A 21,381-nucleotide genomic window follows, 5' to 3' on the forward strand; every position below is an offset into this window, starting at 1 on the left:
TTGTTATGGCACAAACAATGATTTCCTAAATATTCAAAACACTTTTAGACAGAGCCATTACATCTGGCCAGTTGCTTCGCTTTAGTACATGTCTCACATTTTGATAAAGTAATAAAAGCACAGAGCCAAAAGTTATAATTTTAATTGAAACATTTTTTAGTAATAATATTAACTTTATTTAGGAGTACCCAATCAGCATATTTGAATCACACTTATTCTACACACACAAACGTTTAAATTTAAAACTTGCATGTTCTCTCTCTCTCTCTCTCTCTCTCTCTCTCTCTCTCTCTCTCTGTGTGTGTGTGTGTGTGTGTGTGTGTGTGTGTGTGTGTTTGAATCCCTTGTAAGAAATTGGATTCTGCTGGCTTCATATCTTTTTATTTAAGTAGTACATTCTTCCTAATGTGTCAGATTCAGATATACCAACAGTACATAAAATGTTTTCCAAAGGCAAAAAATAAAAGTCTTCCTTTTCTGGCCACAAGGATGACACTGACAGTCCAGGTGGGCGGAGAAACAGTAGCTCACTGTCTCCTCCTCCATCACATGCATTTATGACAAGGGCAAATTACTACCTGTCATCACATACACCTGCCACTGAAGAGTGTTGTTGATGGGTACGTGTCCACTGTTGGAATTTTTTAACTGAATGAGAAAAATCAAGACTTTTGAGAACATAATTTCCAATGAATCACATAAAGTGGTTTGTAATTGTGAAAAGTCCATGTACCACCTATTGTGCAGGTTGTCAAAAAAATCTATTTATTTTCTCTAAGAATAAAAAAAATAAAAGATATCAACATCAGCCTTGCAGAAACTGTAAACACAAGACACAGTTGTTATTTGTACATCATCATCTAATTGAAAAACTAGCAAAAACTAGCTTTTCTCAACACATGCTTTACAGTTCCTCCCAATCCTTCACACAAAGACCTATAGTGGCTAGTAGCAAAAAAGAAATGTTCAATGTCAATGGAAAAATCTACTGCACAGCACATCCATCAGTGAAATAATGCAGTTTCTTCACACACACACACACACACACACACACACACACACACACTGAATGAGTGCATGCAGTACCATCTAAACTAAACCACTTTGGAGTTAGTGAACAAAATTTAGAAAAAATAATGTTAATGTTGGGGTTCTCCCATATACAACAAGAGTACAGTTCCCAAAGACTGCAGACACCAAGTCTTTTTTGCATATACACTTTCTTCTGAATGCTAAGTCTGTCTTTTGCTCCCGGCAACATTAGAGTGTAGTCATCATTTCAGTAAAAATCAGTGAAACTATACAGCTTCATCAGTATTCATTTAATTTCTTTTTGTCTTCGGAATTGATAAAATACTTCTCTATCTTTTCAGTTTCCTTGCCTATCAAACTAACACTGAATTCTATCAAAAAACAAAGATGATGTGACTTACCAAACGAAAGCGCTGGCAGGTCGAAAGACAAACAAACAAACACACAAAATTCAAGCTTTCGCAACAAACTGTTGCCTCATCAGGAAAGAGGGAAGGAGAGGGAAAGACGAAAGGATGTGGGTTTTAAGGGAGAGGGTAAGGAGTCATTCCAAGCTCGGGAGCGGAAAGACTTACCTTAGGGAGAAAAAAGGACGGGTATACACTCGCGCGCGCACACACACACACACACACACACACACACACACACACACACATCCATCCACACATATATATGTATATATCTAAAAACAAAGATGATGTGACTTACCAAATGAAAGTGCTGGCAGGTCGACAGACACACAAACGAACACAAACATACACACAAAATTCAAGCTTTCGCAACAAACTATTGCCTCATCAGGAAAGAGGGAAGGAGAGGGAAAGACGAAAGGATGTGGGTTTTTCGTCTTTCCCTCTCCTTCCCTCTTTCCTGATGAGGCAACAGTTTGTTGCGAAAGCTTGAATTTTGTGTGTATGTTTGTGTTCGTTTGTATGTCTGTCGACCTGCCAGCGCTTTCGTTTGGTAAGTCACATCTTTGTTTTTTGATAAATTTTTCCCACGTGGAATGTTTCCCTCTATTATATTAACACTGAATTCTGGCTTTTTTTTTCTTTTGACCAAGAGGGAGCAGCTAAAGTTAAAGTTTTGATTTTTTCAGATCTCCTTGCACCAGCTACTTCTTTCATTAACAATTTCATGGCATCAAACTCTTTGGTCTTTGTAACAATTTAATCATTCATTTTTATCCTTCCTACTGTCAAATTTCAACACTACAATCCAATGCCCGATACACTTTCTCTTCCAAACACGTTTCACTTTTTCTTGCTTCCATTTGCCATATGATATTTACTAAGATGTGTGTGAATGAAGTTTTTAGGGACAGTGCATCAAATCATCTGAAGTTTTATTTGCATACTTAATACTTTGACTTTTTAGCACTGACTCTCAAAATGTCACTTCCAGGTCACTGACTTCACTTTCATTTCCATCATTATTTCAGTTTTTGTTCACAAATGTCACATGTTGTACAAAGTTTATTGCCTAGTCTCCCATTTATTCTCCTAGCACTTAATGATTTAGACAAAGATAAACTTACTGACCAGACGGATTTTTTAAAACCATCTGCCTGTGTATTCTGAAAGGATAAAAAGTTCTTTGGTAGCTTTCAAAACATTTTAAATAAAAGTAACTGTGATGCCAACAAACGGTTCTTTCTTGATCATCTGGAAAATTTACATTGGACCATAACACTACTGAATCTTGTTAGTCATAAGTCAGCTCTGAAAATTTTTGAAGAGTTTTTACTAAGGTGTATCTCATCAAATGAACTGGCAACTTAAATAATTTTCGGCCCCTACATGAATTCATATTTTTGATTAAGTAACTGAGCACTACTTCAGTTAAAAACACATACTACAAGCAGAATGACAAATGGTTGCACCACAAACAAATATGACCAGTGCAAATGATGCCAAATGGACTGAGTCTTGTATGTCAGTGATGGTCAGCAATATATGGTTGTGATGGGTTGCAGTATTTTCATTTATGTTCAGGTTTCAAGCAAGCTATTGCAAACACACAGAGCATTACCACTCTGAGCTGGTGGTTAGCTGCACAAAGAAATACAATATATTATATTCTTTCAAGAATCAATTAATAAAATGAAATAAATTTTTCACACTTAAGATTAATTTGTCCACCTATAATAACTGATATTTAAATATGCTCACTTGAGACCCCTGCATCTGAGGCTGTGGGTGTCAGACCTGGATAAACTTATTGGAGTGACTCATTTTCCTCACAGTAAAAAGTTTTCTGATTTACCATTTATTTGTGTGTCCAGTCACAAAAACTTATGAATATATTTAAAAGCTTACAACTTTACAAATTTTTAGGGCCAATGCTAGGTCACCAGCAGGTTGGAGAAATGTAACAAGTGTTTTTCAACATGCTTGTGATTTTTTCATAAATTTGAAAGTGACCTACATTACTAACTTCCTGTGATTTTCTTTGTAACTTTACTGCTTAAATAAATGCATTCATATTAACTGTATGCCTCTCTCAACTTCTTAAAAATAATTCAAATAAAAAACTTTATATATAGCGGAGTTACGAGTTTTTATGCACATAAGTAGCACTTTGCATGTAATTCTCGCACAGCCAAATCATCATATCATCACTACAATGAAAATCCAATATAAAAAAGTTTCACTCTGAGACCAGAAAGATTTTGCAGCTATTCTTATGTTATAGGTACAAGCAAATATACAAAGTTTCACGAAAATCTGAAATGGAGGGTACAAATTCGAGAATTACTTGGTGATCTGATAAGGAATGACCCTCTACTTTCAAACAGCTGGGAAATCAAATTGTTGAAGCTGTCAATTCAAGAAACAAGGACCTGCTAATTTGTGTGTGGAATGAAATGGACTACCATTTCAATGTTTCTAAAGTAATGCTTGGTGCTAATATTGTGTGTGTGTGTGTGTGTGTGTGTGTGTGTGTGTGTGTGTGTGTGTGTGTGGTTTTGTTTTGTTTTAAGGTGCAAAATCCACTGGGGTCACATGCACTCAAGTCAAAACTATAGAACCCGAGGACAGAGAGAAGTTAAAAACGACTATATGTCAATCCCAACTAACATAAGAGAAAGACGCCAGTGGCCAAATGGATGTCATGATGGTGGACCGTGTTGAGATGGCATAAGAGGGACGGACGTGCAGACGCATCAACAAAGCACCCATAGTCTAGTTTTGTATGGACAAGGGACTGATATCATCTGAGGAGGGTGGTTTAATCTGCACCCCAGGAAATACCATTGAGGACACACTGAGGGACCGCATACAGTGGGCTGCCAGGTAAGAGACATGGGAGGACCAAGAGTGTTTCCTATTGAGCATGAGCCCCAGGAATTTCGTAAGTTCCACGAACTGAAGAACAACAGGTCAAAGATGTACAGATGGTGGGAAAAACCAATTGTGCCACCTCTGGGCCGACTCTTAAGTAAAACAACACTTTTCTTCTTCACTGTAATCTTCAATTAAAGTAATGTCTTTAGGAAACACACCATTCACACTTTTATGACATGCTTCATTAATAATAACACCAACGGAACACTGAGACAGCATTTTTCAACTGCACACTTCAAGAACTTCTAGCTAAATAAGTACGAGTAGACCATTGTTGGTGTAAGGGGAAAGACAACAATCAGACTTGTATAGGCTTGCAGATGCAATTGTTAGCCTGCTGAAGCAATTACCACAGCATTGTTTCGATAAATAATCGTTAGCTAGTGTAATGTGGTGTGTTACATTATGCAATTGGTATACTTTATTTGATTTGCCTACCAGATATCACAGATGTTAAAAAACGTCTTTTTGACTCGAGTTTGTAATTTTTTTCCCATATCTTTCAATTGAATCTCAAAGTTGAAGCTTATACTGAAGTTTGGTATCATAAAGGTCTACTAACTGTGAAATTTTCAGATTTTTATCTGGGCCCCCAGCAAAGATATTGCAAGCCACAAAATGGAAAAATAAAAAAAATCCATTTTTTAAAATACTATATATTTAAAGTGTAAGCTGCTCACCATTGATACTTTATAAAAAGTAACTGTACTATATAGTGTAATAGCAGAAAAATATTAAAGCTAAGAAATTAATTTTTCTTTGGAAAACTACTGTTCAAAAATTGAGTTTTTTAATTTGTCACTGATAAATTTGAACTATTAAAAATATACTAATGAATACATTCAGCTAAGTGATAATGATGTTAATTTGTAGCCCAGAGTATTAACTAAATGCATTTTACCTGAAAGGCTTAGAACAATCCACTACTGAATAATTGTAAAAAATCTAGATGCTTGCAAATACGAAAAAACGCATGCAGCCTGGAACAAATATGGTCACCATTTAAAAATAATAAACAATGAATTAAAAAAATATATCTTTGTGACTACTAAACATTGGGGAATTCACCCAGCAAATACAAAATTTTTCTGAGATGGTCCAGCGACCAATTAATTTTTTCTTGGACCACTTGGTATGGACTGACCCTAAGAGAAGGATAGCCACAGGACGTAGGCACTCAAATTTCCTCTTGGCCTCAGTGTAGGTCAGTCGGTCCAGGGTCTTGTATTTCATGATTTTCCTTTCTCGCTGTAAAAGCCTGCAGTCTGGCGAGAAAGGTGAATGATGCTCTCCGCAGTTGACATAGATGGGAGGCAGAGGACATGGAGTATTGGGATGTGATCGACGTCCACAATCTCGACATGTGACGCTGGAAATACAGCCGGAAGACATATAGCCAAACTTCCAGCACATAAAGCACTGCATCCGGGGACGGATATATAGCTTGACGTCACAGCGGTAGACCATCACCTTGACCTGCTCAGGCAATGTGTCGCCCTCAATGGCCAAGATGAAGACACCGGTGGCAACCTGATTATCCCTCTGACTCCAATGAATGCGCTGGACAAAATGAACACCTTGCCGCTTTAAATCTGCATGCAGCTCGTCGTAAGACTGCAAAAGAAGGTGCTGGTGGAATATAAAATCTTGGACCATATTTAAGCTCTTATAGGGTGAGATGGTAACAGAAACATCCTCCAACTTTTCACAAGCGAGTGATGCCTGTGACTGGGCAGAGGATGCTGTTTTTATTAAGACTGACACAGAGTGCATTTTGGACAAGCTCTCCATCTCCTCAAACTTGTCCTCCACTTGTTCCACAAAAAAACTGGGGCTTCATGGACAGGAAACATTCCCCATCAACTCTTGTACATACAAGGTACTGAGCGAAAAAGCTTCACTGCCATCCTTAGCCTGGCGTTCCTCCCATGGTGTGGCCAGGGATGGGAATGATTTGGGTTCGTATTTCTTAGCATTGAAGTTTGACTGTGCCTGCTTAGAGACTGCTGGCAGCGGACCACCTGCAAGAGATGATGTACTACACTTCATGGCGTGTCATCCACCCTGATGCCATGCACTTCGACCAGGGGGCCTCTCCATGACCCACGAGTGCCACCCAGCCTCAGCAAGAGCCACCTGCAGAAAGTGACACTGCATAGTGCATGGTGGAAAATGCAACCAAGAAGGTGTCTTCGCCCAAGAGATGACGACTTAGCGGGACTGAAATGCAATGACGTGAAAGTGGGCTGAAGATCTCTCTGCACAATGGACACGATGCACCATGTAAGATGGCCTTCCCCAATTGGCTCGCTCTTCGGGAAAATTTTGAAAAATGGTGGTCAAACCCTACAGGGGACCATCACATAAAGGCCGAAAGCTGTGAGACTCCTTTTAGTCGCCTCTTATGACAGGCAGGAATACCTCAGGCCCGTCCTAAACCCCGGTCCCACAGGGGGATGCACCAAGAATGGTGGCGTCTGCAGATTCCGCAGGTCTGCCGAGCATACAGGCCAAAATGAAATTGCTCCGGGAAACTGTTTAAAAGAACGGCGGAAAAAAATTCGAAATGAAATTATGAATTGAATCCCTAAAACACTCCCAGACTGTACAGCGGCGTGAATATGCCAAAGTACACATGAATGTAAAATGGATAATAAGGACTGTCTCATTTTTTATAGTGCCTAATTAATGTCTTTGATTTTACATATACCATCCCTTCTTTCCCAAGATCTGACCCTCTGCAGGTTTACTACTGTGTAAGTAAGATGACATTACCGGAAAAGCAAAATGATTTGCCTCAGAGTGACACTAGTGCTCAATAACCACACAAAGCCAACAGAAGTCAAAACATATAAGTTATAAATAAATACTTTAACATAAAGACAATCCAAAATAATTAAAGAAACCATTACCACTTTTAAAAGAATACCTTTTCTCATATTCCATGCTTACATTACAAGTAAGAATATAAGCATTTTCCACACGTTTTGGCATGTCTGGGTGCCTTGATCCATGGTCTAGGACAAGTCCATGAACAAGAGTTGTCTCTGTATCTGTTTTGTGCTGCATCTCCATCAACTCTATCATATGCAAATCAATCTCCTTTCCTTCCTGCTGTATTGCTAGAACTGCATCCACACACACCTGAAATAACGATGTTCTTAAAATTCTAGAAATAAAAACACTAAAAACAGAAAAAAAATGTATAGCAACCGGTGACATTGTAAAGATTGACATGATGAAAGATATTACTGAAAATCTGTCACAGAAACAAAAAATTCACACATGGACAAGACTGACAAGAGAACTAATACTGATGATATGTATTTGTGGACTTATTAAATACGAGGGTCACTCCAAAAGAAATGCACACTATTTTTTTTTAAATCCATCTTTTATTCTGCATGTTTGAAAGTTTTACAGTGTGTAGATACATCCTTTAGGAACAATATTTTCATTTCCCCACAAAATTTCCATCCCTCTTAACTGCCTTACACCACCTTGGAACCAGCGCATGTATACCCGCACAGTAAAATTCTGGACCAACCTGTTGGAGCCACTGTTTGGCAGCGTGCACAAGGAAGTCATCATCTTCAAACCTTGTTCCACGAAGAGTTTTTCAGTTTCCAAAAGAGATGATAGTCACATGGAGCCAGGTCAGGACTGTAAGGTGGGTGTTTCTACATCTACATCTACATTTATACTCCGCAAGCCACCCAACGGTGTGTGGCGGAGGGCACTTTACGTGCCACTGTCATTACCTCCCTTTCCTGTTCCAGTCGGGTATGGTTCGCGGGAAGAACGACTGTCTGAAAGCCTCCGTGCGCGCTCTAGTCTCTCTAATTTTACATTCGTGATCTCCTCGGGAGGTATAAGTAGGGGGAAGCAATATATTCGATGCCTCATCCAGAAACGCACCCTCTCGAAACCTGGCGAGCAAGCCACACCGCGATGCAGAGCGCCTCTCTTGCAGAGTCAGCCACTTGAGTTTGTTAAACATCTCTGTAATGCTATCACGGTTACCAAATAACCCCGTGACGAAACGCGCCACTCTTCTTTGGATCTTCTCTATCTCCTCCGTCAACCCGATCTGGTACGGATCCCACACTGATGAGCAATACTCAAGTATAGGTCAAACGAGTGTTTTGTAAGCCACCTCCTTTGTTGATGGACTACATTTTCTAAGGACTCTCCCAATGAATCTCAACCTGGTACCTGCCTTACCAACAATTAATTTTATATGATCATTCCACTTCAAATCGTTCCGCATGCATACTCCCAGATATTTTACAGGAGTAACTGCTACCAGTGTTTGTTCCGCTATCATATAATCATACAATAAAGGATCCTTCTTTCTATGTATTCGCAATACATTACATTTGTCTATGTTAAGGGTCAGTTGCCACTCCCTGCACCAAGTGCCTATCCGCTGCAGATCTTCCTGCATTTCGCTACAATTTTCTAATGCTGCAACTTCTCTGTATACTACAGCATCATCTGCGAAAAGCCGCATGGGACTTCCGACACTATCTACTAGGTCATTTATATATATTGTGAAAAGCAATGGTCCCATAACACTCCCCTGTGGCACGCCAGAGGTTACTTTAACGTCTGTAGATGTCTCTCCATTGATAACAACATGCTGTGTTCTGTTTGCTTAAAACTCTTCAATCCAGCCACACAGCTGGTCTGATATTCCGTAGGCTTTTACTTTGTTTATCAGGCGACAGTGCGGAACTGTATCGAACACCTTCCAGAAGTCAAGGAAAATAGCATCTACCTGGGAGCCTGTATCTAATATTTTCTGGGTCTCATGAACAAATAAAGCGAGTTGGGTCTCACACGATCGCTGTTTCCGGAATCCATGTTGATTCCTACAGAGTAGATTCTGGGTTTCTAGAAACGACATGATACGCGAGCAAAAACGTGTTCTAAAATTCTACAACAGATCGACGTCAGAGATATAGGTCTATAGTTTTGCACATCTGCTCGACGACCCTTCTTGAAGACTGGAACTACCAGTGCTCTTTTCCAATCATTTGGAACCTTCCGTTCCTCTTGAGACTTGCGGTACACGGCTGTTAGAAGGGGGGCAAGTTCTTTCGCGTACTCTGTGTAGAATCGAATTGGTATCCCGTCAGGTCCAGTGGACTTTCCTCTGTTGAGTGATTCCAGTTGCTTTTCTATTCCTTGGACACTTATTTCGATGTCCATCCGTGTTTTGTGATCGCTTCCATGGTTTTTTGACTGACATATGGCTGTGCATTGTCGTGCAACAGCAAAACATCCTGCTTTTGCCGATGTGGTCGAACACGACTCAGCTGAGCTTGAAGTTTCTTCAGTGTCGTCACATATGCATAAGAATTTATGGTGGTTCCACTTGGCATGATGTCCACAAGCAAGAGTCCTTCGGAATCGAAAAACACCGTAGCCATAACTTTTCCAGCAGAAGGTGTGGTCTTTATTTTATTTTATTTTTTTCTTCTTGGGTGAATTTGCATGATGCCACTCCATTGACTGCCTCTTCGTCTGGTGAAAAATGATGGAGCCATGTTTCATCACCTGTCACAATTCTTCCAAGGAATTCATCTCCACCATTCATGTACTGTTCCAAAAGTTCACTGCTTACCGTTTTTCTTATTTCTTTGTGAGCCACTGTCAACATCCTGGGAACCCACTTGGCACAAACCTTTTTTAACGCCAACACTTTCAGTATGCTGCAAACACTTCCTTCCCCTATCCCAACATAGAGTGACAATTCGTTCACTGTGATGTGTCTGTCAGCGGTCACCAATTCATTAATTCCCTGCACATTATCTGGAGTGTGCGCAGTACGAGGCCCGCCGCTGCGAGGACAATCCTCAATATTGCTGTGTCCACTTTCATCACGTAACCTGCTTGCCCACCGACTAACTGTACTGCGATCGACATCAGCATCTCCATACACCTTTTTCAACCTCTTGTGGATGTTTCCCACTGTCTCGTTTTCACAGCACAGGAATTCTATGACAGCACATTGCTTCTGACGAACATCAAGTGTAGCAGCTATCTTGAAGACATGCTGTGATGGCACCACTCATGGGAACAGGTTGAACTAAGTTTGAAAACAAGCAGGAAGGATGTCTCTACACTCTGTAAAACTTTTACACGTGCAGAATGAAAACTGTATTTTTACAAAAATAGTGTGCAATTCTTTTGGAGTGACCCTCACATGTATAAATAACAGTGTCAATGTAGCAAGATACATTAGTGTCCACTCATAACTGCACTTGATACTTCCCCTGCCCAAAAAACTTGCATGCTGTCTACGAGACTGATATTTTTGCCTTCAATTGGAGGAGCAGAGCACACCTGTAGCATACTGATCATTCACTGCCACTAAGTTGAAGCAACAAGTTTGTCATAATTTAGAAAAGTTCAAGGGTAAGTGATATTAATAAACTAATAAGCTAAAACGAACAGTTCATTAGTAATGGAAGCAGTTTCATTTATTTTTTGTCAGACACTGTATATCTGAATACAACAGTTATGAAGTGCAGAATCAATTTTGTTGAACCAGTGCAAATGAATTATAATCTTTTTTGCAAACCAACTGCAGTGTCACAAAAGCAAAGCACGGCAGTTCCTTCTACCACTTCCGCAACACAGTAATGAGAGCAAAGAACGTGTATTTTGTATAGGTATTAATTTCTGAAGTGTAAGAACGATTCTCATTTTGTGGTTCTTTAGGATTCACCATTCACCAAATGACATGGCTGAGCAAAGACCATCCATTACAAATCATGGATGATCTTTGGAGCTTGCTGTTAGATGATAGAGCAGTGTGGGTTTCAAGTCACAAGTGAATCAACTTTGGCCCTCTGTGATACTGTTCTTTGTACAACAAAGAAAGAAAAACTGTACTACTTGACCTGTATATAAGAGCAATGTCAGAGTTGACTTTGAAATGAATATAAGTTGCTATCTTGCACTGCAGTGGATACTTGCCTTTGTGATGCTGTAGTTGAAATTACAACACAACATTACTGAAACCACAGTTGGAACTTCTTTCATAGAAGCAAGTATTATATTTTGAATGAATTCCAGTTATATTTTCAAACTCAAGAATAGAGTGAACATGTCCTAATCCTTAGATAGTGATTTTCTTGTGAAGTACTTTCTTTTGTAAAACAGAAAGAAATCAGTGGAGATAGTCCAAAAAATTTGTCAACGAATGACAAGGAATATTTAAAAAAGAACTAATATAAAGGAAATATTACTAATGCTTTCCTTTACATTAAGGTCCTATTTTGATCCTGGACAAGTAATTAACTGAAATTAAGTTTTCAGTCTGCTAAAGTAAATAAAAAGCTACTAAAGGATAAATTGATGCTTTACAAATTACCATTACAACAGTCTTTCCTTCATTTCTACAAACACTCTTTGAAAGAGAAAAAATTACAAAAGAGCTAGGGGAAAATGCATCTACTAATATTTTTTAGTCCTAAATTTTCTATCCATGTTGAGCATAGGAGGAACTGGATAACAATGTTTAGTAAAACCAGCATTCATATGTAGTGGACTACACACACTTCGGGGAGCTCCATAATGTTACTCAGTACTATAATCACAAAACAAATATTGCATGAGCTTGCTTCACAATGCCAAACACTACGAAGTCAAACTAGGGCAAATATTTCAACGAGTTGCTAAAGTTAAATACATCGTAAGGACGGGGTTCGGAGAAGAGGTGTGTAACACTACATATCCAACAGCACAATTTTAGTATCAGTTATAGCAAATGTGTGAACTATACACTACAAAAATGTTATTATTGATAAAGCAACATTTAATCTGTGATTTGTACATACCTCTGTAAGAAGTTCAGCCAGTTGTTTATGGACTTTCGTCAATAGAGCAGTACGTGCTACATTAAGAAGGTTTTCTCGGGTGGGTTCTATCTTCACTTTTATTTTCTCCAGTGTTTCCAGTGTTCGAGCACGGGCCAGCTCGAATCCTTCTGTGATGACTCTTGGATGCAAACCCTATACATCGTCACACATACAAAAATCTTAGTACAACTTGTAGTGTTTAAAGCAACATGCAGTTAGGTGACAAGAGTCATGTGATAGCAATATGCACATATACTGATGGCAGTAGTAACACGTGCACAAGATATACACGACAGTACATTGGAGGAGGTGTCATTTGTACTAAGTTGAGTCATTTGAAAATGTTTCTGACTTGATTATGGCCCAACAATGGGAATTAACAGACTCTGAATGTGATATGGTAGGTGGAGCTAGACACATGGGAAATTCCATTTAGGAGATCATCAGGGAATTCAATATTCAGAGATCCACAACATCAAGAGTGTACAAATAAAACCAAAATTCAGGCATTACCACTCACCATAGACAGGCCTTCACTTAATGACAGAGCAGCAAAATCTGCATCGAGTTATCAGTGCATTTAGACCAAACAACTGGAAAACCATGGCCTCATAAGATAAATCTCAATTTCAGTTGGTAAGAACTGATGGCAGGGTTCAAGCGTGGCATGGACTACATGAAGCCATAGACCCAAGGCATTGTGCAAGCTGGTGGTGGCTCCATAACATTGTGGGGTCTATTTGCATGGTACGAACTGTGTCCTTTGGTCCAACTGAACTGTTCCCTGACTGGGAATAGTTATGTTTGTCTACTCTGAGGTCATTTGCAGTCATGCATGGACTTCATGTTCCCAAACAATGGCAGAAATTTTATGGATGACAATGCATCATGTCACTGCACCACAGCTGTTTGCGACTGGTTTGGTGAACATTTTGAACAATTCAAGCAAATGATATGGCCTCCCTGACTGCCCGACATGTATCCCACGAACATTTATGGCACATAATCGACAGGTCACTTTGTGCACAAAATCCTGCACCAACAGACTTTCACAATTATGGATGGCTAGAGAGGCAGTGTGGCTCAATATTTTTTTGCAGAGGACTCTAAATGACTTGTTGAGTCCACACTAGATTGAATTGCTGCACTACACTGTGAAAAGGGAATTCCGACAAATTAAGAGGTATCCTACGACTTTTCACATCAGCATAAATTATCCTTGAACAATATGAATTAAAGGTTTTCACTTTTGAAAAAGGTAATCTTCACTAAATCTCTGAAAGTTTGACTCTGTGGAGATGAAAATGTGTGACTTGGGCAGTTTCTATTAAACAACAACAAACTCTATCACTCTGAACTGAAAGCTGATTTCTTCTTCCTACAGATCACCTATTTTCCCATAAAAGCTGTGAGCTAGCTCATCAATCATACCTGGACAGCTCAGTCAGTGACAGCACTGCCTGTGATAACTGCACCAGTCTCATACTGGTATACGAATGTGCAACTGGCTGGTCCTTATAGTAATTTTCAGAAACTATCCCCACGAACCCCCAAGTACGCCTAACTATCTCATTGTTCCTGAAGTTGTTTTCGTGAAAGAGTTCTTGGTGAAATTACAAATAGCAGTTTGGCACTCCTGAGCAGACCGTGTTATGCACCTGAAGCAACACTTCATAGTAATAAGCACATAACTTCAGGATTATTGTTCAGCTGTGATCAAAACACATAGGACAATTATTTTTCTATTAAGGATGGTAGCACACTGGCGAAGTCTCAAGTGCCAATAGAACCATTTTACAACTCAGGATCATCAATCTCAAGGCTTTGACACAAACAACAGATTCACACACTACTGTTGCAATACCATCAAAATCCCATGCAAGCTTGTTTAAAATGACTGAACTGCCACTGCACTCATAACAACAACTAGCTTTGAGACTAACTTTTCATCTGCATTTGGTCCTGCTTATTAAAATTTGTTCCATTAATAGGCAAACGAAAATACAGTAACTGTGATACGTAATACTAAGTTCAGTGGCCTCCACACAAAGAATGTTTCTGTTACAATGATCTTGTTAAACCCACAACTGTCACAAAAAAGGCCTCAAAACTGCTCTGCCTGCTACCAGTGGCCAACTTGTAAGCCAAGGCTTAAAATTTATAGCAGTGTGTATTGTCTTGCTGATCACACATTTTTGTTAATTCCTGCAGAAGACCATGCAATTTGGGTAGGGGGCTATCAGTGCCAATTCTTTGACAGAAATGACAGGATAGTTTTCACAGTCATATTGCTACCAAGACTGCACTGTGCAAATGAATGATAGCACATCACTTAGAGGGGTGTAAACAACACACTCTGGGGCAATGGAAGAAAATTTTGAAGAGTAATTTAACACCAAGACTAGTGTGTGTAAATCTGACATGATTCTGGCCAATAGTAATTGCAAGAGCTTCTTGTGACCACAATAATGTTCTGGAGGAGGCACTGTGATGGTTTGGGATTGGTTTTCTTAATTTGGGCTTGAATCATCACTTGGTGACATTTTAAGCTGCTTCATTTAAAATTAATCATCATAATGGGCTGTGCAATACAGCTGTCAAAGGTAATTGAAATAGCATAGCTATAAAAGTTCAATGTATGCTCCTCAGCATAATGTACACTCATCTCAACCGATGTCAAGTAGCAAAATATGGATGTACTGGAGTTCAGGATAGAATATTTCTGCTATGATCAGTGACATCATCAACACTATTTTCTCAAGATGTAAGTTGTGGTGACGTACAGATCTCAAACATTGCTAGAGATCAATGTCAGGTTGGAATGTGATAATCTGGCTCCAAGTTGGCAAATCTAAAAATATGTTAATAACAATAATAAATTTATTATTATAATTTTTATTATTAATTCAGTTATACTTCTGTACATACTGAAAACCTTCAATTGTTTCGACTACGGTCCGCATTTTCAATTTTTTGGTATGTGGTGACAGTGATAACACAAACATCCTCACCCAAAGTTCCCATTTCATTGAGGAGATCATAAGACATAGTTAAAATATCTGTGATTGTATGATGTCAAAATCATCAGTCGTTATGATGTGCTGATAGTTGCCTTACTGATAGCGTCACTGGTCAAAGATGACTGATATTACGTTCTTCACCACTTCCACAACGTATAATTTGTCTCATATACAATTTACACGTAACTTGTTGAACAAATACCTTCATGTAATAGATAAGATACGAAAGGGGCAGTGACAGTGTCATGTTATATGATGTGGAATGAAGGAAGGTAAATAAATGCAAATGTCATGTGACTAGGGCTTCCCAGCAGGTAGATGGTTTGGCAGGTGCAAGTCTTTCGATTTGATGCCACTTGCGCGTCGATGGGGATGAAATAACCGACGATTAGGACAACACAACAGGCAGTCCCTGAGCGGAGAAAATCTCCAAGCCAGCCGGGAATCGAACCCGGGCCCTTAGGATAGACATTCTGTAGCGCTAACCACTCAGCTACCAGGGGCAGACAAGAAGGAAGGTTAGGAATTAATATCCAGTCAATGCTGAGTTCACAGAGAAAAAAATACAAAGACATAGCAGACAAAGATATGTTGATCATGGTCTACTTAAAAAAACCTACCTCACATTCACATAAAATGATGCAGGGAAGCCAAATTAAACCCTAACCTGAATGAACCAGTAGATATTTCAACCTCATTCCTCTCAAATGGGAGTTCAGTGTCTTGACTGCACCTCCCAATATAGTAGTTATGAGTGACTAACTGAAGCAAGAACCAGGTAAGATTTAAATGGCCCATATTTTGTATGTTTTGTTTTGTTTCAGGGCACAAAAACAATTAGGGTCATATGCGCCCACGTCAGAATTGTAGAACATGAAGACAAAAAAGGAGTTAGCAGCGACTACACATTAAGCCAAATCGACGGAAGGAACAGCTCAAAACAGATACTTGGAGAAAGGTCCATAAAATACACCATAGGGAAACAGAGGTCCAGAACTAAAGATTATATGCCCGTCGCCATATTGCTATGACGGATAAAAAGTAAAACGCAGTCCACAGATCATGCGTCGTATGCTAAAACGGCCGATAACTCCGATGGCGAACATAAATTGGAATGTAAGCGGTTGAAAAAGGGCATTCCATCAGGAAATGGTGAACAGTCAAAGGTTGAGGGCAAAGAGCACCAAGTGATGGGAGAGCACAACTTAACAAATGGCAATGGCTAAAAGAACAGTGCCCAATAATCAATCTAGCTAAAATGCTCTCTTCACAGCGAGAGGGCCAAGAGATGATCCAAACCGACGGGAGAGGCTTAATTTGCTGGAGCTTGTTCCCATGAAGGGAGTACAGCGGTGATGCCAATGTGACCGCACCTGCTGACAGACGGCAACACAGATCATTGGAGGGAATGGAAGAACTAGCGCACTGAGGCACCAGGACTGCAGTCTTCCATCACGAGTGAACAAGTGACAGCTTTCCTGGACCTGTTGCACTAAGGGGTGGATGGTGTACAGTGCACAGAGGCTCTGAAGGGCACAGAGAGTCAGAGCAGACGATGCAATTGGAAATTCGGTGTGTCTGGATGTACTGTGTAGCCCAATACTGGGTGAAAAACTTTGCTGTAAATACTGAGCAGTGTTCCGGAAGCCGATACCAAAAAACGTTGGTGCTAATGACAAAGGAACACCCAGCACCATAGTCAGTCCTAGAGCCATCAGTGTACAAAAAGGTACTATCATGAAGTTCCATGATAACGTCAATAAACTTACAGCGATAGGGCATGGATGGAGTTGTGTCCTTAGGAAGCGAATGAAGGCCAAGGTGAACATGTGCTGCCACATGAAGCCAAGGAGGCGATGGGTTTATATACAGCGGGAAACTGGAAAATTATGTGAAGTTGAGCTACTGGAGGAAGGGCTGAAAGCGAACTCCAGGAGATAACAGGGACAGGTCTCATACAGGTGATCAAAGGAGGCAGTACAGGATGAGTGGCCAGGCATAGCAGACAAACAGCACGTGTATCTGCTGAGGAGGAAGAAGCAATGTGACAGAGGTAGACCGGCAACTTCTGCATACAGACTCTCAACCAGGCTAGCATAAAAGGCGCTAGCGGCCAAACAGATGTCACAATGGTTGATTGTATTGAGATAGCATTAAGGTGCAGATGCATAAATAAAACATCCATAGCCTAGTTTCGAACGGACAAGGGATCATTACAAATGGAGGAGGGTGGTCCAATCCGCACCCCTGAAAGTACTGCTGAGGACACATAGGACATATAGGGACCACATACAGCGGGCAGCCAGGTACGACACACTGGAGGACTAAGAAAGTTTCCTATTGATCGTAAGCCCCCAGAATTTCATAGTTCAATGAACGGAAGAGCAACAGGTCCAAGATATACGGACAGCGCAAGAAACCAATTGTGACACCAGAAATTCATACAGTTTTGTCTGTGGAAAAGCAAAAGCCACTGTCGATGCTCCGTGAGTAAAGATGACCGACACTGCTGAATACACCATTCAAGGAGACAAGTTCATGGAGAACTACAATAGCTAACAAAACCATCAACGAAAAGGGAGCCGGATATGTCTGGCGGGGGACAGATCATAATACGGTTAATGGTGATAGCAAAGAGGATGACACTCAAGACAGAACCCTGACGCACACCGTTTTCCTGGACAAAGGTGTCTGACAAGGCAGAACCTACATGTACCTTGAAATCTTAGTCTTTTAGCAATTCCTGTAAGAAATGGGCCATGTGGCAACAGAAGCCCCATGTGTAGAGAGCACCGAGGATATCAGTCCTCCTGCAAGTGACACAGGCTTTCTCCAAATCGAAAAATACGGTCTTAACCTGATGTTTCTGCAAAAAACTATTCGACATGGGTTGACAACGTGACGAGATAGTCAACTACAGAACAACACGCTCGAAATCCACGCTATGCAGTGGGTAGTAAATTGCGAGACTCAAGCCACCATACCAACCGGGTATGAATTATACATTCCATCACCTTGCAAACACAGCTAGTGAGAGAAATGGGGCAATAACTAGAAGGAAGGTGTTTGTCCTTACCGGGCTTAGGTAAGGGTATGATAGTGGCTTCATGTCAGCATCTGGGAAACGTGCCCTCTGCCCATATGAGATTGTACGTATGAAGGAGAAAGTGCTTGCCTGCAAGAGAAAGCTTCTGCAACATCTGAATGTGAACATCATGCGGCCCTGGGGCGAAGGATCGGTATGAAGTTAGAGCACAATCTAGCTCCCTCTTAGTAAAGACGGCATCGTAGCACTCACTATTCTGAGAAGAGAAGGGTATCGCCTGAGTCGCCTCCACTCGTTTCCAATGGAGGACAGCAGGATGACAGTGAAAGGAGCTCGAAATCTCAGCAAACAGTGGCCGAAGGTGTTGGAGATAGCAATAGGATCTACTATGACATCTGCTATTGTCAGGCTGAAAATTGGGGAAAGGACCTCGGTCCCAGAGATCCATCGGAGGTTGGCCCACATCACAGAATAGGCAGTGGAACTGTTAAAAGAATTAGCAAATAAAATACAGCTAGCTTTTTACTTTTGCAAAGGACATGATGACACTGTACATGCAACTTTTTATAACAAATGCAGTTTGCCATCGTAGGACGATAGTTAAATATGTGGAGGGCACGTCTCTGCATGTGAATCGCGTCACGGCATGACTCAGTCGATCAAAGGACACAGCACGGTAAAGATTAAGTGCAAGGAATGGAACATTCTGCGGTGGTAAGGATAATGTTTGTAACTGGTCCTAACAACTGGGGAAATGTGGTTCATTGAAGCTAATCAAGGATGAGTAAAGCCTCTACTCAGCTTTAAAAAGCTGCCATTTGCGTGTGCACATTGGTGAGGCAGGAGCGAGCAATCCGATAGCACATGGGAAATGGTGGCTCAAGTACGTGTCAGAATGATGGAGATGATGGGCAAGCTCGGCAGTGCAGAAGGATAGGTCCAAATGGGAATAGGTGTGTCTGGAGTTGAAAAGAGCATGGGTGCTCCCATGTTGTGGTAGCTGATTATGAAGGTCAGCTAAGAGGGCAATTCTCTGACAGGTTCCAGAAGAACTCCAAAGGAGATGGCGCACATCAAATTCACTGAGCAGCAGAAAGGGGTTATGGAGTTGCCCAATAAGCTGGAGGAAGTCTGCCCTGGTGACACCGAATGACAGAGGGACGTAAACATTACGAAAGGAAAAGGTCAAGTGAGGAAGGAAAATGTGGACTGCAACAGCTTGAAGCTGGGTTGTTAGGGAGATGGCTTGACTATGAATGTCATCTTGGATAAGCAGCATAACTCCTACATGAGACGGAATGACATCCTCGGGGGAGGGGGGGGGGGGTAATGTCAAAGTGGACGAAATGCGGAGCTAGAAGTGGTCGTGAGAACACAATTTTGTTTCCTGGAGTACAGCAGAACAAGCAGATGCTGTCATTCTCAGAGCAGCCGTAAGTCCTCTTTATTGGATCAACAACCGCAAATGTTCCACTGGAGTAGAGTCATAACAAGGAAAGGGGAAGAGGGAAAAATCAAGAGGTGCCATCTCGTCGATTGATGAGTGCCAGCCTTCGAAGACTCACTGCTACAGGCACAGAGACTGGAGGATCCTGCTCCATGAAATCTACAGAGGCATTGATATTCTCCTTGTCTGCAGATTTCAGAACAGAAAAACTGTTGGCAGTGCACACCGGCGACACAGAGGTCGGCTGGATGAATATATCATGTGGTGACACCATCAAAGAGGATATTTGAATTGGCAAAGGAGAAGACCATTTGCCTTTGTTTCACTTCTTGGGGCCTTTGCAGAGGAAGACTGAGATGTTTGTTGACTGGAGGGATGTAGGAAGTCTTTGCGGGAGTATTCCTTCTGTCCTTTCCAGCCTGCTGGTTGTGTAGCAGGTGACTTTGCCCTGTGAGGCGAAACTTTGGTGGCTTGTTGCACAGATGGGACAAGGGGTCAGCGATGCTACTATGACAATGGGTGATTTTACAACCGCAGTGCTGAATTTGATGCTGCATGACTGCGTGGCCATGACCTTCGTGGAGAGAGAAGAAACAAGACCAGCACTGTATGTGCCGAATGTTAGAATGCAGGGTTTCTGACTAGTCAACAACTTGTGAGTGACTGTTTAAGACACTTTTTTCTTCAGCAGGATCTCCTGGACAGCCTGTTCGTAAAGATATACCGGACAATCTCAGGAGGAGCCGGCATCATTGCCATTGCAGCTGATGCAGCGGGGAGAAGGAGACGACTATCATGCTTGTGAGCATCCGTACCACAGGTTACACATTTTGCTGGGTGTCAACAGGGCGTATGAGTGTGTGTTTAACAGTGACACTGGTAGCAGTGCATCGGGTGTAGAATGTACAGGCGGACTGTGATAACTTCATGACTGTTTTGATCTTTGATAGAACCACCACTCTATCAAAAGTGACAAAAACAGTGCTTGCAGGCACTGAGGAAGCAGATATCTTTTTTATCACCCAATGGACTGCTTATCAGAGAGGTTTGTTTGGATTTCTGCCTCAATCAGACCATCGAACAGCTTAGTGTAAATAACACCAGGAGAAGAATTCAGCGTTCGATGGGCCTGGACATGAACAGAATAGTGGCGGTGGAGCAAGGCTGTGAGCAGTTGTTGTGCTTGAAATCAGAATTAAGTTCCAAAATCAAAGTGCCATTGCATAAACAAGAGCAGCATTTCACAGGGCCAGCAACTGCATCAACACCTTTCTGAATAATAAACGGATTTACTGACGCAAAGGACTGACCGTCTTCAGTATGAGGAACCATGGTGGTCTCTGAATTGTTAACCTCATTCCATTTACGTTTAGTAGATATTGACTGTGAAGAAGATAACTTTCTCACTGTGAGAAAATCCCCCGTTATGGCACCACACTCCTTCCAACTTGGGGCCCCCTGCAGAGGGTGGCGCACCTGCCTTAGGTGATTGTTCACACCTCAGGTCACGCCTCCCGAACACCTGACAAAAGGGACTATTCGGCAATTTGGGAAGGTAGCAGCTCAGGCAATCACCAAGCCCTGGGCCTGGCCTGTACCTGCGGATACATGCGAACCA

At 41.1% G+C, this 21,381-nt stretch overlaps 1 protein-coding gene across 1 annotated transcript in view; it reads right to left on the bottom strand.

Annotated features, from left to right (window-relative positions):
• The window catches only part of LOC124711966 (T-complex protein 1 subunit zeta), a 69,033-nt gene that overhangs the window by 20,937 nt on the left and 26,715 nt on the right, over positions 1 to 21,381 (bottom strand). Inside the window, 2 exon segments of the mRNA XM_047242249.1 lie at positions 7,309 to 7,523; positions 12,230 to 12,403. Coding sequence (XP_047098205.1) covers positions 7,309 to 7,523; positions 12,230 to 12,403 — 389 coding nt within the window.

The sequence above is a fragment of the Schistocerca piceifrons genome, chromosome 8 (assembly GCF_021461385.2).
Source record: "Schistocerca piceifrons isolate TAMUIC-IGC-003096 chromosome 8, iqSchPice1.1, whole genome shotgun sequence".
Classification (NCBI taxonomy): Eukaryota; Metazoa; Arthropoda; class Insecta; order Orthoptera; family Acrididae; genus Schistocerca; species Schistocerca piceifrons.